Raw genomic sequence first — 23,511 nt, forward strand, 5'->3', positions numbered from 1 at the left:
AGTCCCTTGGACTGGTAGCAGCTTGCCAGCCACAAAGGACCAGAGCTAAGGATGCCTTGGCAAGTAATGACCTTGAAGTTTAGGAGCTACATTTGGAAATTATAAATAGCTGGAGATGGTCTCCCTGCAACCTCCAGGGTGCTGTGGTGACTCTGCCCTCCTCAGAGGAAAGCAGGCTGCCCTCCACGCACAGCTCCAAGCCTCTAGCATAGTCCTTCAGTGGGGAGCTGGTCATACCTTTTTCAGACCTATGTTCTTGTGAACTGTGATGGTTGTCTGTCAGTCCTTATCTATGTGATGTGAATGTTTTTGATGTCCTGTGATTTCAAAATTGAGTGCTAACTGATTGCTTTTCATGGATTCCCAAGATGAGAGTTTTAAATAGGGAAGAGGATATTTGAACAAAATGCAGCACTGGACCTCTTGCCAAAGGGCATATATGAAGACTATATTTATAGTGTACTTTCCTTCTACACTTGGTTTGTATTGTTTATATTTGATGTGTTGTGGTTGATTTGTAATAACATATTGAAACTTATTCCCTTCAAATAAACTTTTTACTATACAACCAAGAAGTTTGTCTTCTATTTAAAACAAGTGAATATCTTGATATGAAAAACTGAACTACAGACTTTCCGATAAAACAAGAATACAATTAAACTTAGTTTTTCAAACAAAGTAGAGGCAAACACTTTGCAGTGTGCTGGACATTCTGGTTGCAAGTGGATAGAAAAATGCCCTTTTGTCAGCTGGTGATGACAGTTTCAGCCAGGAAACTTTTCATCTTGTTAAAATGATTAGCTGGGATATTTTTCTTCAAACTTCAAAAGAAATCTTAACATCTTAAAATTCTCTACAGTGCTTGAGATTGAACTGAATGCTTGAAGAACTGGAGAGGAAAAGCAAGTAGCCAAGCTTATATAATGGACAAGTATAGTTTGAATACTTTATATTCCAGTGGTTCATTAGTGGTACTTGTCACTTCCATTTGCAGAGATCCCCTACTACTTCAGCTTTCAATTTGAAGGACTAAAAAACATCACTTCAGTTACCAGATATTCCTGAAATTGTTTAGAGGAAAATGTTTGCCCTTCATAGCTCCTCATAGCTGCTTTGTTCATCAGTTTTATCATACTACAAAGATAATATTTACATGTACTGAAGCAAGCACTTTCTGTTCAAAATGAGGAATGATGCCTGCAGCCAGAGTAATCCTTTCTCACCTATCTCATTAGGAAGTTTGGCAGGACAAGTGCTGCAGAGGTTTAGTTCTCCCAGTTCTAGGGTGACATTTCCTTGGAGCACTTTTATTAAATAATTGATGGGCAGGAGCAATCATAAAGTATGTTGATCAAAGGGATGGATGATTCTGCAAAGTTAAAGATGTTTCATAGCATTTTCAGACCACCAAACAGAAATACTGCTATAGCTACTTGATTACCATGTACTTAATTACCACATATGGCCCAGAGGAAAGCTAAGAAAAATAAATGATACATTAGTTCTTCGTGCCCCACACTCTGTAATTTTTGTGGTTAGGCTGCAGCAGAAATGCTCTGATCAAGAGCGGCTCAGTGAAGGCCTTGCAGCAGACTTTGTTGGCTCTGCCAGGTAAACAACTCTTCCTTGTTTTAGCTGCACAAGGAGAATATTGTTCTTTGGCTGCTGAAGTCCTGTGATTGCTTTTAGTGGTGTTTGATTATCAATAGCAGTGTTCAGCTTATCAGAGCTACCTCTTATACAGGTGGTGTTGGATACACAGTGGAGTCTCTGTAGTAATACATACATGCACATGTAATTCCTGTCTAGGTATCTGCCAGCATCCTGCCTTCCTTTGATAGGAACCCTGACTGCAAAGCAAAATAAGCAAGGTTTGCATCTGCTCCTTTTCACGAAGGCTACAAGAAATGTGTACAGATAAGATCAGTTAGGAATTGTCCAGCAAATTATCCCACTCTGGGAAAGGAATGTGTGGTTTGGGCTCTAGAAACAGTGGTCAGGAGCACAAATCCTACGAGGAGCGGCTGAGAGAGCTGTGGTTGTTTAGCGTGGAGAAGAGGAAGTTCAGGGGAGCCCTTACTGCTTTCCACAACCCTCTGAGAGGAGGGTGTGGCCAGCTGGGGGGCTGACTCTTATCCCAGGGAACCAGTGACAAGAAGAGAGGACATGATGTTAAGCTGCATCAGGGAAGGTTCAGGTTGGACATTAGGAGGAATTTATTCACAGAATGTATGACTAGAAATTGCCCAGGCAGGTGGTGGAGTCACTGCCCCTGGAGCTGTTTTAAGGAAAGACTGGACATGGCATTTAGTGCCATGGCCTAGTTGACAGGGTGGTGTTCAGCCATAGGTTGGACTCGATGTTCTCAGAGGTCTTTTCCAGCCTGATTCTGTGATTTTGTTACGGGTATAATTTGGTACAAAGGCAACGGGTGGGCCCTGCATCGGGGGGCCAGCAGCCGGCCCTGCTCCTCTGACCTGCTCGCTAGGGCTGCCACCGGCACCGCCGTGCCCCTCTGCCTCTGCCTCTGCCTCTGCCTCTGCCCCTGCCCCTGCCCCTGCCCCTGCCCCTCTGCCCCTGCCCCTCTGCCCCTGCCCCTCTGCCCCTGCCCCGGGGCTCGGCCGCTCCCGGCGCGGCCGGGGCAGGGTGTGCCCCGCGGGTCCCTCCCCAGCTGTGCGGCCGGGGCCACCCCCCCCCGCGCCGCGGCGCTTTAATTGCCGGCCAGGGGGCCCGCCCTGCCCGCCGCGATGCTGCCCGCCCGCCGCCGGGGCTGGCCGGGGCCTCCGGGCCGCGCTCCGCAGGGCGGCCTCGCGTTCTACGTTCTGTGGGCTTTGAGGGAGCCGCCGCGGCGGCTCGGCAGGTGCGGCCCGCCCCTGTGCGGCTCCCCCGTGGCGCTCTCACGCCTTGCCTGGGCTCTAAAGCGGCCCCTGCCCGCACGGCTGCGCTGCCACAGCTCGTGGCGGCTCTCCCCAGTCTGCCGGTTATTCATTGCATCCTTAAGTAGCTTCATCTTTAAATGACACAAACCCTCTCCTTTTTGCCCTTTCCTGGCATACGTATATTTTTGGGTCTTTTCATATGTTTTTTTTTACCTTTCATTTACTCCTTGATGATTGTTGGTTTTTCCTCCACTTGCAGCCAGTCCAGCAGGATGGGTTTCCAGGCTTGGCTGCCCCTGCCATTGCCAAAGCAGCTGGTGGTGTTCAGCCTGGGAGACTGGAGCTGTTACTCTGCAGATACAAGCATCGCGGTGGATGTCCTGGTGTCCCCAGACATTGAACCACAGCGTCTGGGCATGCTGGAGCCCACGCGCAGGTCATGGCAGGAGCTGCTGGGGTCTCACAAAGGGCATCCTGGAAAAGCTTTCTGATTGCTGGAGCAGCCTGTGTCTGCTGGTGTTGTCCCAAAGCTGCTCAGGCGTGCTGGCCCTCCACCATGGTGTTTCTCTCTACTGATGCTTTCAGCTTCCTTTTCAGCACTGGATTTCTTTTGGCTTTGGGCTCTTACCATCTAGTGTTGGAGCAGGAATTTTGCCCTGGGCAGTGGCACTTGTGGGCTGAAAAACCATGGTCCCTTTTGCAGGTCTCTGGTGTGGGAAGATGGCTGGAGAATGGATATTTTCATGGCCTCATGGAAAGAGATGGACAGAGGCAACCGTGTGAGGCTTGTCCTGACTGTCAATGGACAGGTAAAAGAATTGGCATTCATCTCTCCTGCCTGGGATCCCACATATTGTCACTTTTGAGCCATGGAATTTCCTCTCCCATCCTTTTCCTTCTTTTTGCTACTTCAAGGTAGAGCTGACAAATGTGCATCTGTTAATGCATACCTGTGCTGAGCCCAAACCCTCTGTGGTGCTCCAGGCCTACCCTTTAAACATAGCTTTGCCAGAACACCTATGCTGCAGGAGACTGGCAGCAAAGAGCAGTTCACTTCCAGTTCCACTCTCTCCTGAGTCTTTGGTACTTACACAGTTGTTTTACCTTGTGCTGAAGCCCTTGGATTTAGCGTATTGCCATGCCTGGCTTTCCCTTTCTTTGTTTATTCTGTTGGTGTGGGAGATGAAATGTGGGCTATTCCATTGCAGGGAATCTGTCCCTTGGAAGATGTCTTTTTGCCCACCCTTTGTGGTTGGAGACAGTTGCTATGTCCTTTTATTTTGTCACTGTTTTCTGCCACAGCTGCTCCGAGGTGTCTGTAGCAGTACACCTTCCCACCCCTTCCTTGTCCCAGAGACCATGCAGTCACCAGTGCTTCCAGCAGATGACAGACCCATTGGCCAGGACCTGGAGGATCCTATTGTGGTATGTGTATCCTGGAGCCTTCCTCTTGGTATTTCACCCTCTCCTTAGTACCTTCTCCCTCACCAGTGGCCATTCAGTTGATGTCTAGAAGAAACACTTGGTGCTACTCTTTTAGTGAGACATGGCTAAGCAAGTTTTGGAGACAGAGGTTCACTTGTGCTAGAGAACAAGGTATTCTCCATTGAAATGCCTTTGGAAAGGTTGAAAGCAATGCTTGGTGGGATGATAGATCAGCCTGTTTCCTCCTGGTACAGAGGGCCTTTGTGCCTTTCCAGTTGCCTTGTTCAGCTGTGCCCCCCAGCCAGCAGTCTGAAAGCAGACCACAGCAGCAGGTGGTACGTGCATTGCTCAGCATCTGTTTGGCAGTGGATACTGTTGACATGCTGGCCTTCAGGATTCCATGGGAAGATGAGCCTAAAAACAAGCACTGCGTGAAACTAACCGCTGGCCCAGGAAGAGAGAATTCATAGTACCCTCAGATCTTATTCTTCAGAGCTGATTTGACTGGGACTCTTGTCACAGGTTAAGAGCCAGAGCTCAGAGGTGACTTCTAGAGCATTCAGGCCTGGGAGGAAGGATGTCCACACACAACTGAGGACACTGGTGATACCCTGTGCCCATAAGCCACCATCTGACAAAGTGGAATCCAGTGAGGCCTGGAGGAAGAGTCCTGTCCAAGGATCACCAAGAGTCTATTCCAAGAAGCCCAGGAAAGTTTTATTTGAACCCGCAGCATCTGAGAGAGATCTCGATGAAGAAGGTAAGTCTGGTAGCTTCCAGCATTGTTTTACAGGTCTTGTCTGAATGATCTGTCAATGCTGCTGGGCTGCAACTTTCCACTCCATTTTTCTGTACATCTCCAAGGCATGAGTGGCTTGTCTATCTTGGCTTGCAAATGCCGAGAATGTTCTTTATTCCAGGATCAACTGCTTGATGAATTTTTGCCTGTTAGGAAAAGGCCAGAAATAGAACATGGGATATTCTTAGTGCCAAAACTTTGTACCATGGTGTAATATGCGTATCTCTTCATACAACTACAAGTGTTTTATAAATGAAGGCAAATATCATTAGCCTTATGTTACAAAGGAGTAAACTGAGGCACAAGAAAGTTACCTAATGTGACATTCTATAATATCTCCATTAGTCTGTTTGTTCTACTAACAGCATACCACTTGGTCCACAGAAGACACTGCTTGTTTGGAAACAAAACCATAGGCTTCTGGAGTGTGAATTCAAAGTTACCTCCAGGATATGACCAAGTTTACATGTAAAAGTTTTATAATAACTCAGGGGTCCCCATGTGAAATGACTTACTGGGACTTGGCTTGCTTCTCATAAAGGCAAATATAACTCTATCCTTCCACTGCAGGCAGTGTGAGAAGGGGAAAATGAGTTTCCATCAGAGGGATAAAATGCAATGGTGACAGTATGATGGCAGTCAAAGGAAGTGTGCCTTGCCCTTACCTGTTTTTGGCATTTTTTTTGATGAGACTGTCTTCATGGTTCTTGGTCTTGCATCTTGTTTGTTGCAATGAGGTAGCTTTGTTTTGGGGGCTGGAGAAAGGAAGGTCAAAGGGCTCTTACACTGTGGAGCTGAGCACTTTCCATGATATGTCTGCTGGCTGCTTTCTTTATGAGGCCATGTCTGTGTTCCCTCTGCAGATCTGGCAGTGAAGGAGTTGCAAGGTGAGGATTTGGTTCCTGTACTGCAGTTTGTCTTTTCAATCACTTGATGATGCTATTCCTTCCTTTTAACCTCAGAAGCCTCTCATGCTTCGTCCTGTGTCCCCTCAGTGATGAAGAATAACAAGTAGGTTGTGTGTACATACTATTTCTCTCTATGCAATTGCCGTCATTGTAGGTACTTCTAGTACTGTCAGGGTCTCCAATATGATTCTCTAGCCCCTCTGAATCTCAGTAACACTTCTGGGTGCATAGGCTTTTGAGGAAAAGGGTAAGGTGTGGAATAAATTTTGATTAAAAGGTGTTATTTTAGCTTGTTCAGCCAAGTGCAGAGGCCTGGGAGAGGAAAGGAGGAGGAAGAGGGCAGCATGAAGAATATCTCTGGAAGCAGCTCCAGGGTTCTGATTCTTCTATCTTAGGCATAACAAGCTAAGCTGTCCCTGGGTAGCCCTCCCTCACAAGGAGCAACACAGGCGATAGCACAACTGGGATATTATTTCTGGGGATGGATAGTTAATGGACATCCACGTCTGTCTGAAGTGGCAGCTTTTTATGCATCTTACATCCAGCTACTCTTTGCTTGCAACGTCCCTCCTAGTACAGAAATTATCCCCCTGAGCTGACTGAAAATGTTCCTCAGGGAGCTATGTTTTTTGCCACCACAGAGGGAAGGGACTGGGGCCCTTGCCTTCCCATTTCTCCCCTCTAAGGATTCAGCTATCTTTTTGTCCCCTGCAGGGAAGGCAGTTGAGGGTGTCTCATCTCACTCTGCTCACAGCCCTGTGCTCTCTTCTCCTCAGGCAGTCCCAGCCCCCGGTGGTGCCATGCCATGTGCCTCAGTGACCTGGGCACAGCTGTTCTGATTGGTGGAGAAGGTGTCGATCAGCAGTCTTGCAAGGATGTGCTCTGGAAGCTGGAAATTGGTGGGGACTTTAAAGCTATCAAAGGCAATGGGGACAGTGGGACTCAAGGAAAACTCATGCAAATGGGAGGAGGCAACTGGGGGTCTGTGCATATGGAGTAAGCAGCAAAGGTGTCACATCTTCTAGCATGGTCACCAGGCTAAGCTGACAGCATAGAGTACCATGTGAGGCTCTGGGGGTGTATGTGAGAGACCTCTAGGAGCTAAGGTATAAGTTCTGGAAAAAGCTGGGAGACTTTTAAGGGGTAAAAGTGACAGTGCAGTTTGCAGTTTGTGTGTGGTGACTGGTGAAGTGTGAGATATAATTCCAGTGCCTTCTGTCTTTCTGCACCTCACTGGTCCTCTCTTTCACCCTGCTATTCCCCTTCATTCCTCACACAGAAACAATTCTGTATGAGTTCCCTCTAGCCATGAATCAAAGGCCAGAAGGAGATGAAGGGAGCAAGGTTTTGAGTAAAGATTTTGTGACATATTCTTTAAATCAAGTGCATTATTGAACTCCCACAGCATCTGTCTGATGTTGCTCCCACAGACAGTGATTTATGGTTTCCAGTGGGTTTCCAGCTAGAAAATGCCATGCCATCATGCTTGCATGGTCACACAGCTACCTACGACCCTGACACCAAGCGTATCTATGTCTTTGGGGGCATAAGGGAGGACAAAAACTACAGCAGCATCTACATTCTGGACACAGTCACCTGGAAGTGGCTCCTTGTGGCTGTGAGTACTGCATCTCTTCCAAGAGAAAAGCACAGGAGGGGGATGGATGGCAGGTTCTGCCTGAATATGGCAATGGATATGCCCATGTCCTTATTTCAGTGGTAGTCTTGGTCCACTGCTGCTACAGGTCAACTGAGATGCTTAGTTGGGTTTGACAGATAGAAGAAGGCTATGTTGAAATGTGCAAGCTCAACAGAAATCAGGAGCTATGCCTACAATGAATGAAGCAAGGTGAAAAAATGGTTGTGACAGGGGGAAAGCTCATGGGTGAGAGGTACTGTACAAGCAGCAGAGGGAAATGGCCTCTCATTCTATGTAGTACCATTGAGAGCAGCAGCAGAGGCTGAGGTGAAGAGCTAGTCTCAAAGCAGGGACTGCTCTGAGCACAGCAGAACTCTTGAGAAGAGGGCCCTGTCAGCAAGGTACTATCTGTCCCTTTCCTGGCTAAGGCACAAGGTAACTTTTACAGAGTAAGCCTGGATGAGATCTTTCTGTTCCATGACATCTTCTGAGGAAGCTGGTGTGGGAGATTGACTTCCTTCTCTTATCAGAGCATTCTAGTGGTGCAGAGCATGCAAACAATGCACTGTCTGCCTGTGCAGCAAAGATCTAGCTGGTGAGCCAATAAAATGGAAATCGAGACTTGCAAATTCACTGCATGTTGTGGGCCCCTTTCCTATAGGTCATGCAGCAAATAATATGCTTCTTGTAATATACATATGTTGAACTTTTTCTAGGCTAAAGGGAGGACGCCAGTGCTCACCTACCACAGTGCAACTATCTACCACAAGGAACTCTTTGTTTTTGGTGGAACTCTCCCCAAAAAGGCATCGCTGGCAGTTGGACCCTGCAGCAATGTGCTCTATGTCTTTAATCCAGAGCATGAAATTTGGTATCAGCCCATCTCAGAAGGGGAGAAGCCTCTGCCTAGGCTTGGGTGAGAGTGCTCTAATTCCAGCCCTTCAAAATAGAGCAGGAAACCTCTGTTCACCTTCCTTCCCACATCACTGTAATTTCCTACATACTAGGTGACTGTTGTCCGCTTCTTACGCCTTAAAATAGGGCTATGTTTTGAGCAATGGGACTCTCAGTACCTTCTGTCATGAATCCTGATGGGATTCTGTCCTTGGGCTGCAGTGGCTGTGGGTGGAGACAGGTGTAGACTGAAGCTCAACAGAAGAAGCCAAGGATAAAATGGAAGTTTTGGGAACTTGCTGTAGATGTTTTATTCACTTACTTCCTCTCTGCCCAGGCATTCAGCTACTCTACTGAAAAACAAGCTGCTGATTTTTGGGGGTCGGAGGACTTCTCTCTACCTCAGTGACATGCACATTCTGGATCTGGGTAAGAAAGTCTGTGCCAGTTGGCTGCCTTGGGAAGGTCCATTCTAAGACAGGGATGGGGGATGAGGCACGCTTGATGGGAAGATAGCAACAATTATAAAGTATAACTATGAAAACTCCTGACTAGACAATGGAGATGGAAAAACTATGGGATAAAAAAACAACTAAACTAAAACAAGAAAACCAAACACCTTCCTAGGTAGTAGAGAAGGGAATGGAGAAAAACAAGACTGCTTTTTTTGAAGAAGTTGGCTAATAGAGAAAGCAGGTTGCTGGTGTGACAGAGTATTGAAGTTTTTTATTGAAGTCTAGTTATGAGGCTGAGCTTTTTGGATATTTCACCTGCCTTTTCCCTGGCTGTCAGGTTTCATGGAGTACACACCAGTCCCCCTGCTCGCAGGACAGCCTTCTGCACGTTGGTAAGATCCTACTGCAGACCCAGGGTTTATCTTCTTCCTCTGTCCTTTCTCCTTGAAGCCAGGTTTAAACAGTGCTAGTGATGAAACCCAGTTGCATCTCTCTGTCTCAGTAGTCAAAATACAGTGCATGGGTCCTCTGCTGTGGAACCAGGAATTCCTATGTTGTCCTTGTTGGTGCCTATATTGTGTTGATGGATACAGACCCCTTAGTCTCCCTGGAAATCTTCCTTTTAGGCTAGGGTAACCTTTTTGCTATATGGCTAGTGCACTGTAGTGTTTGGTGTCGTCAGTACTTTTAGAGGTACTGTGCCACACAGTGAGGAAGAAATTCCTGTACCAGGGACTAATTGTTCCTAATGGGATGCCATTGCCCACTAGAACAATTACCTAAATCAGGGCAAAGCCCAGTTAGCCTGCTATCTCCCCTCCTAGAGCAAACAGGATTTTTGGTAGCTCCTTCTGCGATAATGAGGTCTGATCATGGCCTGAACTGCAGAGGCAAATGTACAGCTCTTTTAGGGTTATTCAGCAAGTCAGGGTAGAAGAGAAGCAGAAGTTAACTTCCTTTCCAAAGCCCCAGCCTCCTGATGAAGTCTGCCCACTGAGGCTACCCCAGCAAATTTTGATGTAGTCACCTTTTGGCTTTGCTTTGGTCACAGTTTTCATGCAGCTCTGGCTGTTTCAGACCAGAAGGTTCTAATCAGTGGAGGCTGCAATGCCAAGGGAGCCTTGCATGATGCCTTTGTCTTCCACTTAGGTAGGTGACTCTCCTGCCCTGTTTCCATAACTGAAAGAGACCGTGGGGCTGCGTGGTGTTTCTGAACACCTAGTCTGGTCCATTTGTTTCATCCCTTCCACTAGGAGTAGGCTTGTCAGTATTAATAGCCCCTTTCTACTTCAGATACTCTTTCGTGGAGCACATTGATCCACCATGACCTCTGCTCTGTGCCCCGAGCTGGCCACACATTGCTTGACCTGACTCCTGCCCACCTGATGGATGCAGACAAGAAGAACAAAGAGGAGCGCAACCTGCACACAGTGTTGGTCTTCGGGGGCTCCAACTGTGCAGGAACCTTTTACAACAGCACAGTCAAGATCTGTCTGGATCTAGGATAATGCTTAATACTCAGAATGAGCCTGAACAGCAAGGGCTCTTCACCAGCCTAAATACAGACATGGATGGCAATAAATGAGTCCAAGCAACGTGGCAGTCCACATATCTGTATGTAGGTGAATGCCACCTTGACACACGAGATTGTAGATTTGTGATGTTTTTCTGAAGGCTGTGGGTATTGTTCTCTTAGGGTAGCTGATATACAGTATCAGACTGGCAGAAATTCCTTCCCGTATGCCTGCCTTGGTACCTGGGCTCGGGTGCCAAAACATTCAGTGGGATCTGAACTGAGCCTGCTCAGTAATACAGACACAAGGATCTGGGTTTCCCTTCTTGCCCTACAGGTTTTTGGGCTGGAGTTCTTGAGTTGCTTTCAACCTGAAGGTGACTCACGTATCTGGTTTCATTTGGGATGAGTGGAATTGGATTTACTCCTACCAGGTAGCAAGTCCCTATAATCAAAGTACAGACATGATACTGGTTTTGAGGGAATCTGTGTGGGATTCCCTTGGGTAACAGTCTGCAGCTGAAGACTAGCAAAACACCTAGAGCAGTGCTTGAGGAAGAGAAAAGGAAGAGAACATAATTTTCAGTGTATGGGAGAGAGCTTGTTGTACCTTGCTGACTATGGTACAATCACTTAGCTTTGCTTCTAGACAGACCTTTATTATAAATTCTGCATCACTGCTGCTACATAAGGAGGGGATGCAAGTCCTCTGTCCCAGCTAGTAAATTCTCTTGGTGGCAGAGTTGCTGACTTGGCACTTTCAAGATCCATGGGACACAACAAAGGTTAGGATTAAACTGTCTTCCATCATTTGTATCCATGGCACTGATGATTATGCCATAGCTCTGAGGCACCTCCAAGGACAAGATACTGTGTATTCTGTATACTGTGGATGGTAGAAAGAAGCAGTCCCTGTAGGGAGTCCAGAATTGGCTCAATGCCTCACGGTTGTTTGTGGACACATTTCCCACCCCAAAGCCATACAAAGGGAACTTACGGTAATTATGGATACTTCTGCTTTAATCTGCTTCATGGAGATAGATTAGATAGAAAAAACTAGTAGTTGCAAGCATTCCAGTACAGGCATAGCTCCTCAAAGTTATTCAGGCTACGTCCAGGTCCTCTGTCCTTCCCACCCAGATGAAAGCAAGACAATAGTACTAGGCTTCCTGCTGGCACTGAAGTCGTACTCACACTGTAGGTCTTGTCTCCTTTGTCACTTCAGCTTACTACATTTAATGAGTATGAGGGCTTCAAGCTCGCAGCTCTGCAGGAGTATCTGGCTGCCGGGATGGGTGGCTTACTTTGAAAGCCTCTAACTCCAAGAGAGCTTTATTTATTCTGGTTATTGTGGAATATGGACCCATGTCCACTTTGAATCTGCAAAAGAAAAAGAATTGATGAAATACTAAGAGTTGGACAGCCAGTACAGCAGTGAGCAGAAGGGGAAAGCAGTATGCTATGCCTGCCCAGTACGAGAGAATCTCACAGGCATTTACAATGACAGAAAATATTGTAGGTTTTAAATAAAATGCTGGAAAAGTTAATTAGTGTCTGGAGAGGCTGTAAAGTCTCCTTCTCTAGAAATAGTCAGAACCCACCTAGATGGGATCCTGTGCCACTTGATCTAGGTGGACCTGCTTTAGCAGAGGAGTTGGACTAGATGATCTTTGCAATTCCCTTCCAAGCCCAATGATTCTGTGATTTTCACTAGGCTTTTACATAATATGTAGGACATGGTAAGGCGGCACTAGGCTTTTCCTGGGAATCATGCAGCCACTACTTGTATGGGTTTAAGGCTTTAAACAAATATAGCCAGATTAATATTTTTCTCCTGTGTGCAGCCTAAATATAAGGCAAACAGGGAGAGAATGTGGAGTGTGGGCAACCTCAGCTTTTCTATGGTCATAGATGAGGTTTCCCCAAGAGGCCTCTGAGAAGAGAGCACCGCTCCTTATTTCTAAGAGCTTCAAAAAGAGACAATATCTATTACATAGGAAAATTCATGGAGTGAAGCACCATAACTGGATAGGGCAGGCAGGAGGGATGCTTTCTGACGGGCACAAGTTGCAGCAGAATGTAAGCTCTGACAGTCCAGCACAAGGAGTAGGTGCTTCAGACTTGGCCTTAATTACCTTTCAGCATTGGCAACTTGAGGTGCTAAGCACAGATCAGCCATGGAAACCTGCAAATGTAGCAGAGAAAAGGGTTTAAGAGTCTCTCAAAGCCTGTTCCCATCACACGTCACAGTGGTACAGACTTTGAGAGAGGATAGAAATTATTTTATCAGTCAGTACAGAGGAGTTGTAATGGAAATCTAATTCTTTAATCCAGCATTAATAATGCAGCAACAGTACAAGGAAAAGAACTTCATACTAGTCACTAGTAGAAGAAGCCATCAGCCTTTAGGCCTTTTTTTAAAAAAAAGTTATTTACCAGTTGATCGCGATCACCTAACAGACACTGTGCTTCTATAGCAACTGCCTCTGAGCAAACATGTCTGCTGAATAAGTTGCAGAGGGATGTGGTGGAGAGAGAGAGGCATTTGCATGACTGGGAAAAGATGAGTAAATATTGCTTGTTTGCACTGCAGGAGTATCAAGCAGCTCCTGCCAATGTCAAGACTTGATACGTGATAGGGCCTCAGCACACAGGTTCAGGGACTTGCAACCTGAAAAGAAGATTCAAGGACAAGACTGCTAGCTGCCTATGTGGACAGAGGCAGCTGCTCCCACCCTGCTCACCAGGTCATGAAGTCCTGTGTCCCTCTCAGAGAACACATTATACCCCAACATTCATCTTGTAAGTAGCCTTTGCCACCTAGGGCTCCATAAGGCTGCTGCTAGACAATTCTCTGCATCACAGGATATTTCAGAAGCCTTCCTTTTCTTCTCAGGCTTTTATAGGAAAGATCCAATTACCTGCCAAACAGAACTACTAACTGGAAGAGGCCTGAGCTGCCTCTAGCGTGGTAAAGGTCAGAACAGCTTGTATGTGAGCTCTGTGAAATCCATCCATATTAAAACTGGACAATCAGAGCAGAAAAATTAAAGTTGGTTAAACATTTCACAGAGCAGAGGTAAGAACTGAACCCATGTTTCTTAAGTCAAGCTTTGCCCCTGTGACAGGACACTTTGAACTCTTGATCTCTAAAAGATGAAATATATATATCTCATCTGCTTCCATGTCATCTAGTAGCAGCCAGATCCCAGACAGAGCTGCAGAATCTGGCCATCATTAGGTTATAGGCAGGGACAAATAAACATCTCCATAACTCTGCCAGTCAGTATTGGCCTAAGTAGGATCCATGCAGCTGTTTTTTCTTATTGTGAAGGCACTGCATGTAACCTCAGGCACAGGATGGGTTGAGCTCTGTCTCCTCAACTCATTTTCTTTCCTCTTTTAGGGAACATACTGATGTTTTCAATTCTGTAATGTTACACAACACTCTCAGATACTCACTTCATTCCCCACACAGTAGCGTCCAGCAGTATGCTGCAGAATCTGCTCCAGTGCTGTCAAGAGAGGTGGTACAGTGGAGTGAGGCATTGGAAACTCAATTGAAAAGGACACCAAAGACTTTTTAGACTGGGAATTATGAACAAGAGCATTGTGACCCTGAGCAAAGTATGAAAAAGGACCAAGTTGGGACAGAAACCAGAAGGAACAGGAATCTTAACATAATTATAGGAGTCTTTAGGGTTCTTCAGATTTTTTGGACCTAGGGTGATTGCAGCTGGTTCAGAAAATGCACCTGTAATACTAGCAGGATAATGTAGAAATATGTGAGCGAGGAGGGGAGAAATGCAGAGGCTCAGTCAGTTTGTGTCTGTCCAGAAGTGAATATGGGCCTGTCATTGCAGCACATGGGGGGAACGGTTTTGAAGAAACAAAAAGCACCCTACTTCTCCCAAAGAGGCAAAGAAACACTCTGCTTGCTACTTGCTAGACTGTTGGAGTTTACCATCAGATTTCTGTTGTCTGATTACAAAAGTATATATATATAGATAGAGAGAGATTGATAGAACTTTAAAGCAAAAGGCACTGGAGTTTGGAAGCAGCTGGATAGAAACAAGTGCTGTGAGCCCTCATGCTTCAGAGTGAATCCGCTGCTGTGATGTGCAGGATAGCCCAAAGCTTCCCCTCTTCCATGTGCAGCAGCAGAAGTGCCCTATGGACAGCATCTTTCCTCTTAGACCCTGGAAAACTACCAGTACTAGACAAGGGACTCTGGGCAGGAAAGGCACTTTCTGCCAGCAGGGCAGGACCCCAGCACACAAGCCCAGGAAGTTCTGTTGTTCTGTTTGAAAAGGCAAGTAGGATACCAGCAGCGCAGTATTTTGTAAGGTCAGCCAAAATGCTGATCATTTTGGGTGCAGGATGTACCTTGAAAGCCAGATGCGATACAGTTATGAGCCCATTCTGTTTTTTTCTCCCCTACTTGTTTCAGGATGCTCAGGTTCTGCAAAGGCAAAGCAATCTCTAGGTTAGATGACTTCTGCTGGCTGAATCTTGCCCACTGTATCATCTGGGGACGAGAGGGAAGATGAGGAGATGCCAAGCCTGAACCCCTAGCCTGAGTTAAGTTGATTGGGCCAGCCCTGACCTCACCCTCACTGAATCATGCATCCTTCTGTATCTTTCTCTTGGCACTGTCCTTCTGTAACAGTTTCCAGGATATCCCTTTGCCTCTGCCTCTGGGTTGCTCAATTCTCTTCTTTCTAAAATGTCTTAGACCCAACAGTAAAACCATATGGGGTCAGCTGTTTCTGGAATGAGTCCTGGGGTTTTATAAGATTTTCTGTGTTGGAAATACTGCATTGTTGCCATTGGCAGATCAGGGCACAGGCTAAGCACAAATATCATCTGCTAATGCACAAGTCTCATGTTTTGCCACCCTGTTGGCTGGCAACAATTTAAAGAGACTAAGAATTTCAAAGATGGAAATCCTTTCTGATTTTTCCATTGGCATGGGTCTGACAAGGCAGTACCTGGAGTGGTTGAATGCCTGAGACAATGTGATCAGCAATCATTCTGACTTGGGCTCTCTTCTTTGGATCTTGGGGCAGGAGTCTGGGGTTAGGCCGTGTCTCTTCCAGGTAATGAATTATAGCTAGCTGCAGTGAACAAAGAGATAGTGGGAGGTTATTGGTGAGCCAAGGAAAAGTTCACATCCTGATTACCTGGGAAAGGGGAGCTGATCCAAGTGGACACAACAGCTTTTGAAAGAAATTTGTTATCAGTCCAGGGAACCTAATATCCCCTCCAATGTCTGCTTGTAACCTTGCTGGCATTTAGTCCAGCTGCAATTTTAGGCAAATCCTGGCACAGCCATCCAAGTCAGACTACAAATTGCTCAGTGAAAGGTGGAGTTAAGAACCAAAGAACTGAACTTAAATCCTTGACCAGCAGAGACTATGTTCTGTTTCTATTCCCAAATTGGACTGTTTATCATAAATGCCATCTCTTTTCCAATGCACAGATGAGAGCTCCAGGGGAAAAGATGGGGCAAAGTCATCTCCTCCAGATGGGGCAACAAGCAGGAGGGAATGGTTAACAGGGATGAGGCTTACAACTCACCGACTGAGAAAGGGTGATGCCATCAATTTTCAAGGCTGGGACTTGCTGCATTGGATTCAGTGCCTTGAATTCAGCAGAAAACTGTGGAAACAAACTTGAGTTTATTCTACAGCAATAAGAAAGTCTTCCTTTTTTCTTGCCCTAGGAGCCAGTTAGTAAACATTTTTACCCGTTTTTTCTCTCTACTGCAATAGTAGTATTTGCAGTAAGTTAGGCTGTACTATTACCCTACAGGAAGCTCTCACTGGGGCTCAGGGATCACTGCCTCCAGGGTTGGATTGCCTTATCGCTTGATAAACTATCACTGTAATGCCCAGGATGGGTGGTACTGCATCAGTGTTGGCATTACTGCTCTGGTTCTCCAACTTTGCCTTAGCCCATGCTGGCACATTGATCTGCTGGTACTGTTAGGGCACAACTCCCTCTTATTGGCCTCTGGGTCAGTTCTCAGTGAAGAGCTCTTTTGGCAAGCTACCCCTTCCTTTGGCAGGCCCTTTGCAGCCCCCTACAATATAATTTAGCATCTTTTGGACACACCCCCCTGACACACACACTTTCTGGTGCTAGTTGAATGAGGTTGAGTCTGTGTTAAAAGTGCAGTGAGCTTCTCTGAAGTCTGTGTGCTAGGTATGTTCAGTTGTATCATGGTAAGCAAGAACAAAAGATCTTCAGCCTTCTGAATTCAGTCACAGATATTTAAGAGAGGAAAAAGCCTCTCGTCTCCTGCAGTCATCTCTCTCTGACTTACATGTCAGCGAGTACTGGCTGAAAGGAACTATTAATTACAGAGAAGCAGTGAAGAATTCAGTAACTGCCTGTGAACTTTCTAGTGCTAATCCCAGATCTCCTCATGATCCCCAAGTTGGATATCATCACTTGGAAAAACCAGTGGCATCTCTCGCCTTACCTGCTGCCCTCCGTCCTTCACGAGGTTCACTGGCACCAGGTCATAGGAAATCCCTTTCAGAGCCAGTGCTAGGGAGAGCAAGGTGTAGAGCTTCAGACAGATACAATGTGACTAGTTTCACTGGTAATAGATTCAGGGAAATGTTACCATCTCATTTTGAAAAGGCCCTGTCCCTCAAGGAGGGTCCACTGAGAGTCCATTTGAGAAGACAGTGCTCTTGCAAGTGAAGGACCAAAGCACTAAAGATCAGTCCTGGCAAAACCACTGCATTTTTCAAAACAAGCTTTGCTGCACAGCCCTTCCTGACAGGCTTACAGAGGGCAGGGGGCCATGTGCCCACATGCAAAACCTTGCTGTCTCAATACAAGTAGAGATGGTTCCCAGCCCTGCTTAGCCCGCAAGACCTGGGCATACCAGAGTCTGAGGCAGGACCATGAAGCCCTCTTATCTGTTTCTCTCCATTCCACCTGCTCCAGGGAAGCTGGGGTGTTCCCTTCCCTCCCCCCAAGGAAATGCCTCTGTTCCAGGTTCATGTTTGCTGACCTCTCTCATAATAAGTGACTAATTTATCAAGTTAGTGAGGGGGAGAATACTGCAATAACACTGAGAGCAAAAATAAAAGATACCTCAGCACTGGATCTTACCGATTCGCACTCTCCAAGAGCAGGAACTTCGAAAATAGCTATAAAGTATCGGCTGAGAAGAAAAAGAGAGATAAAACTGTTATATGCTGGGAACACCAGAGTATTGTGAAAAGAATGCATGAGCAGAAGACATTTCAGGAACCATGAGACAGGAACAGCAATTTTTGGGGAACAGAGGACTCCTTTCTGGAAGTGGCTGTTCCTGATTTGGGCATACAGGTAGCATCACTGTCTCTCATGATAGCCCCATAATTATTTGGTTGCTCCTGATGTTTCCAGCAATGCATAAGTGACCTTAAAATGATGCCCTACCAAGTTTCCCTCTTTATTGCTAACTCTTCCCTCTGATGTTGCTAACTTCTATCCCATCTTAGATTTCTGAAATCAATTCCACGCTAACTGTGCCAAGCATCTGCACTGGGTGTCTGTATGGCATTATACAGCTTTTCCAGCTACACAGGAAGGGCACAGCCTCTTTCCAAACAAGAAAAGCTTCTGCTGTTTGAGAAGGCCATGAGAACAGACAGATCTCTACCTGAATTATAGCACTGAGGCAACTTTCCTGGATGCTTCCACCCTGTCCAAGCTCTCACCTTTTCAGATGCCATGGTCAATGTGTGCAGCCTACTCCAGGAAATAAAAATAACCCCTGTGATTTCCTTTTTAACTCCGCTGGGATGGGGGAAGGCTTCTCTCCTAAAATCAGTGAGGAAAGGACTATGCCCCCAAGCCTGTGACCAGGACACAAAAAACCAGCCAGTCAGATTCCATCCTGAGTCACTGCACTCATCTCCTCCCAGCCCCAATATCAAACCCATTAACTAGACTTAAGCTTGGAAGCACAATTAGCTTTTCATCCAGACACAAATAAGATAGTTAGAGCCTCTCAGGCTGTCTGCAGTTGCCAATGCAAAACTATGGCCCTGGGGAACAAAACAAGGAAACCAAAGTAAAATTTCCATTTCACTAGGAAATGACTGCTAGCTCCGGGAACAGGAGCTGCCTTTGCAGGGAGGTCCCTTAGGATGTTCCTGTAGCCCTGATCCCATCAGTACCGGCCAGTGCAGAGGGTTTTTTTACATTGCAGGCCTAGGAGAAGCTGCCACTCTGCTCTGAGGCTGCTACTCTGCTCCCAGACCACCTTTGTGTGAAATATGAAGATTGCTTTTTTGTGTAATGGTCTTTTCTTTCCACACAGGAAACTGGTACTCATGTATGTCTCTAAACAAACCTGCAATCATGTCTCTCCTTCCCTCCATAGATCCCATGGCATGCCAGCGATCTCTCTGTGTGTCTACCTCCCCAAAATGCATAGAAATTTTTCCAAAGACTGGCAGTAAGTCAGAAAAAAGCAGGGATTTGCCCAATGACACCAGGAAACCATAAAGATACTAAAGATCTCTGTGCTCCAGTCCTCTTTGTAAACTTGATTATTTTTAAAGTGGTTCAAGTAACTTTAAATGATATGCCTTTGATTAACTTACTCTAGCTAAATTTACTGGAAAATGCGTTATAAGTGAGGAGGGAAATGATGGCAGTATTGGCAACATTGTAGGGGACAAATTACCGATTTTCTTAAATTCTCTGCTTCTGGTATCAGAGTATTAGAAATCTCAGCTATGATTTTTTTCCCCCAAATATCTAGTCTGCTGGGTTGCAGGGAAAGAAACAGAAACTATGCCTTCAGAAGACAAACATACAGCATTCATACCATACTATTTTTACTTTCTTTTCCTGAGGACCTTGCTAATGATTTTTTGGCTCAGAAATTCATGTCCTTCACCACATCTGTTTTGGACTCTGGCCTCTCTGCTGGTAGAGACATTTCTTCTGCTTCTTTCAACAGTTCTTTTTTGTTTTTGCAGCCTGTGCTATCATTTGGAATAAACTGTACTAAGCTAATTGTCTTGCTCTATAATTTCAAGGCCTCCGGGGGATTTCACAAAAAGAAGAGGGAAAACAACCTGTCATTCAGCTGGGAATGGTGTCTCCAGAGGCTGGGGTCTGGATTGGTCTCTTAAGTTCATGCTATTTTGCAGGGCAGATCACAGGCAAAAACAATCAGCTAAGTAAAGACTAGAGAGAGCAGGAATGTTTTGTCCTCAACGGAGAAGTCCTAGAGTGACACTGTATCTTCCTCACAAGACCTGACCACAGGCCATGGAAGTAACAGGAAAGAACTGCCTGCATTTACAGCCCCGTGGGGTACCACTGCCATAAGCTGCACATTAGACCGGTTGGAGCTGAGAAGACAGCAGGAGGACAGCATTTGCTTCATGTTTACTAAGATCTCTGGTTTGGTTCTGTTTTCATTTCGAGCATCATTGAGGAAAGTTTGGGCTTAAATACTAGTCGAGAGTTAAAATTTGGGAAATGCATTCCACTGGTCTGGAAAATGGAAGAAACACCCCAAACTGTGTCTTGAGCTCGCAGGTTTCCACACCTGTCTACTTCAGTATGGTCCCTAGATACCACCTCTTTCGAGGCTGTATTTGGGATGCGCTTGGGAAGACAAAGTCATTCAGCTGTTTCCCAAGGCCGGTGACGCTGAACGGCCCACACACATACACTGCTTCTTGGGGCGGGTGCAGGGGGACCCTCAATATCTGAAAGCAGCTTGTATTCTGCTGGGTTCAAATGTAAAGGTACAAGCACAAAGGACAGCTTTGCTACTGGGCTCTCAGTATCTCTGCAGCAGGCCTTGCTGTTAACAGCGCACGTGGATAAACTAAGGTAAGTAAACACCACCACTGCTTTGAGAAGCATTAGTTTTCTTTAGCATGGCGTCAAATTGCTTGCCCTCCACTGAGACAAAGCCCTGGCTGCAGGCCGGGCAGCAGTTCTCCCGGGGACCGCCAGCCCGGCCTTCCCGGGTAGCCAGGGCACCAGGAGCCCACCGCGGCCGCGACCCCTGTCAGCGAATCGAGCGAACCCCTCGCCGGCCGAGGGCGGAGAGCCGCCGGCCGAGGGCGGAGAGCCGCCGCCCCTGGCCCCACTCCCTCGGGCTCTGGCGCCGCCACCGCCACCGCCTCCCGCTTCCCTCCCGCCCGGCGGGGACACTCCGCTCCGCAGGGACCGCGCAGAGCCAGCGCCGCGTACCTTGGCGGCGGCGGCGGCGGTGGGGCTCATTCCCGTCCCGGCCTCGGTTCAGGGCTCGGCGGCCCCCGAGGCTGCATCCCCGGGACTACAACCCCCGGTGTGCCCCGCGCGCCGCCCGCACTCCGTGCGCCGGATGCGCCGCTGCCGGCGCGGAGCCGCGCCCAGCGGAGCCCCGCGGATGGCGCCGCGCCAGCGGGAGCCCCGCCGGGACCGGGACCGGGACCGGGGGGGGTCGCACCCCGCCGCGCTGGCCCTTGTCACCCTCCTCAGCTTCGCCTCGCGCTTCCACCGCCTGCCGGAGCCGCCGCACGTCTGGTACGGGACGGGCGGTGCGTGCGCCCCTGCGGCCGGGCAGTGCCCGAGCCCCGGGGGCGGGTGGGTGCGTGTTCCCTTCGCCCAGGAACAGCCAGCGGCCGGCCCCGCGGGCGGGAGTGCGCCTGCATGGCCAGCCCGCGCCCCCTGCCCCTCCCCGGCCGTGCCTGCGTGGGAGGGGGCCGTGTTCATCCCGGAGCGGCGGAGGGACGGGCCCCCGCAGGGAGGTCGCAGGGCAGCGTCGCTCCCTGCCATGCCCGCTCCCGCCGCTCTCGGGACGCGCTGCACACGGACCCGGGGAGGCGATTGCCTCGGTCTGCGGGCAGCCGGCTGGCTTAACATCTCTGAGGTCAATCTGTAATCAGAAGGGCAGACTAAATATCAAACTCTTTAAAAAAGGAGCCATGAATGAAGTGCTCTCTATTATTTCCCAGTAAATGTAATCTCGTATCGAATGTATGGCAGTAACCCTATATATGATGAAAAACAGGAGTAAAAAGATTTTCCTGTTTTTTTTCTGTTCGTAGTGTCTTCAGCATTGTAACAGATTGGTTATTGTTAAGTTTTGTTTGGTTTGTGTTTTGTTATTTTTTTTCCCAGTTGGGATGAAACTCATTTTGGGAAGATGGGAAGTTACTACATTAATCGGACCTTCTTCTTTGATGTCCACCCACCTTTGGGGAAGGTAAACTGCTCTTCTGTTACATATTGTAGAAGCTACAGGAGCGGGCCAATAAAAGTCTACCTGTGACTTCTGGCCGAAGGATGTGGTAAACTCCATTATCTTTCCTGTTGTTGGCATCATAGTAATTTGCATTCTGTATCCACAGCCTCAACTCACAACTTTATGTCTTTACATAAATACTTCAAATATGGGAAAACTACAGTATTGCATATTGGCTATTTGAAAGGCTTGAAATTAAAAAATCATTGTGATACTTATGGTTTGGAGGGCATATGTAATAGCAGCCTACATTTAAAAGGAAACAAACAGCTCCTGATAACTTGTGTGACAATGAGATGCCTACCACAAAGGACCCTGAGAGCACTGATTGCTATTCTGTAAATTATGAACTTGCTATAACAACAGTGTGTAGTGCTGATGAAGGTGCACTTCTACTGCCTTGGCAAGGTTATCTTCCTTTCAGACTGAGTCTCCTCAGTGGTAGGGAGGTATGGGGGACTCCACAGAGACAGAATTCTCTCTGCTCAATCCCACACTCGATATTTCTCTTCAGCTTGCAGTCATCCTTACAGTCTGTAGCCAAAATTGTCCTGATTTTGCCTTTAGACAAAGAGCAATGTGTTTGCATACGGTATCTGTCCATAAACTCGTTTGGATGATGTGTCTGAATTAAGTAGTTGGCTTCTGGATCAGTCTTGGCTTTATAAAAATCTTACCTGTTGCTAGCTTGGGATACCTTTTCATCTGATGCAATTTCCCTGACCAGTGTTTTTCACCTTTCCTCTTCAGATGCTAATTGGACTTGCTGGCTACCTTAGTGGGTATGATGGTACCTTTCCCTTCCAAAAGCCAGGGGACCGATATGAGCAGCACAACTACATGGGAATGAGAGGGGTAAGGCTCTACAGGCTAGTGTCAAGCTGGTCTGCTTTTCTGTGCTCTTCAATACAGAGGGTTGTGTCATAAGAACAGTTCTCCTGGATCAGATCATAGGTCTGTTTAGCCTTGTACCTTGTCTTTAAGCTCCTTAGAAAAGTGTTTAGTGATTCCTTTGTGAACAAGTCTTAATGCCTGGCTGTGAGAGGCCAGGTAAGAAATTAAGGTGATTACTGAAGCCAACTCTTGCTGCTAGTTAGGGAGACTACACTCCTGAGTGGGACAGGTATCTTGCTGTTCTACCGAGCACATATTGCTGAACTTGAGCTTTTCTCGCTTCATTGTGCCTGAATACTCTGCTGGGTAACCAAGGATGTCAGAAAGCTAGGATCATCCACTGTCACCTGCAGTTTGCCACTAGCAAGGACACTGAACTGAGGAAGCTGATGTAGCCTGGGGAGGGGGGCTGGATTCAGTCTTGTATCCATCTGAAACGCTGGCTGTACTGCTATTTAGGAAGACCAGGAGCCATGTAAGACAAGCCAAAAGAAGAAATAGTGCCCAATTCTTAATATGTAGAAAGAAGAGTAAAAAAACCTAGAAAGATGTGTTTCCTTGGCTTAGTTTCCAGCAATTCATGGTTCTGGATTTTCCTGAGCCAAAGATGGGAGAAGTGCTAGAATCAGATACTGAAGAGAATAAATCCTAGCGTGGTATGGCATTCTTTTATTTTGATTTCTATTATTTCTCTTTCCACTACCCTTGGTCTCATTTGTGTAGGGGAGGTGTATCTGGTCTGCTAAAGACATAAGGTAGAGGTGTATTTAACTCTTAGATTTCATATTCTAGTATCTTGTTGAAGTAAGTGGAGTATAGTGAATGTGTAGCGCAGCTAC

At 46.9% G+C, this 23,511-nt stretch overlaps 2 protein-coding genes across 6 annotated transcripts in view; one reads left to right on the forward strand and one right to left on the reverse strand.

Annotated features, from left to right (window-relative positions):
• Positions 1–11,514: 11,514 nt before the first annotated feature.
• GSTZ1 (glutathione S-transferase zeta 1) lies at positions 11,515–20,852 on the reverse strand. Of its 2 annotated transcripts, none has more exons than XM_071557768.1 (9): positions 20,743–20,852; positions 17,644–17,695; positions 17,000–17,067; positions 16,093–16,173; positions 15,504–15,629; positions 14,899–14,974; positions 13,975–14,027; positions 12,648–12,697; positions 11,515–11,892 (listed from the first exon to the last, which is right to left on the reverse strand). In XM_071557768.1, exons 1-9 carry the CDS (start codon positions 20,770–20,772, stop codon positions 11,766–11,768), a joined length of 663 nt encoding a protein of 220 aa, XP_071413869.1. In that variant the 5' UTR covers positions 20,773–20,852; the 3' UTR covers positions 11,515–11,765. The 2 variants fall into 2 exon arrangements, with proteins under 2 accessions (XP_071413869.1, XP_071413870.1); XM_071557769.1 differs by lacking the exon at positions 20,743–20,852 and adding an exon at positions 18,237–18,376.
• The window catches only part of POMT2 (protein O-mannosyltransferase 2), a 28,521-nt gene continuing 25,280 nt past the window's right edge, over positions 20,271–23,511 (forward strand). For 2 of the 4 annotated variants that reach the window (XR_011698015.1, XM_071557762.1), the window contains exons 1-3: positions 20,706–21,057; positions 21,655–21,739; positions 22,529–22,633. Coding sequence is in view for 3 of the 4 variants with exons in the window: in XM_071557762.1 (XP_071413863.1) it covers positions 20,876–21,057; positions 21,655–21,739; positions 22,529–22,633 (372 nt within the window). In the remaining variant the exon portion in view is untranslated. Of the gene's footprint in view, positions 20,377–20,698; positions 21,058–21,654; positions 21,740–22,528; positions 22,634–23,511 lie in introns of those variants that run through there. The other 2 variants (XM_071557764.1, XM_071557763.1) reach the window with 2 other exon arrangements.

This window comes from Pithys albifrons, chromosome 6 (genome assembly GCF_047495875.1).
Source record: "Pithys albifrons albifrons isolate INPA30051 chromosome 6, PitAlb_v1, whole genome shotgun sequence".
Taxonomy (NCBI): domain Eukaryota; kingdom Metazoa; phylum Chordata; class Aves; order Passeriformes; family Thamnophilidae; genus Pithys; species Pithys albifrons.

What these genes read in the sequence shown, in the direction of transcription:
- GSTZ1 (XM_071557768.1), bottom strand. Translation starts at nt 20,772, where the DNA reads ATGAGCCCCACCGCCGCCGCCGCCGCCAAG. An exon ending in TATCGCATCTGGCTTTCAAG is followed by an intron (nt 14,028 to 14,898) that starts GTACATCCTGCA and finishes CTCTCTTGACAG; the next exon opens with CACTGGAGCAGATTCTGCAG. An exon ending in CAAGTTGCCAATGCTGAAAG is followed by an intron (nt 11,893 to 12,647) that starts GTAATTAAGGCC and finishes TTTCTTTTGCAG; the next exon opens with ATTCAAAGTGGACATGGGTC.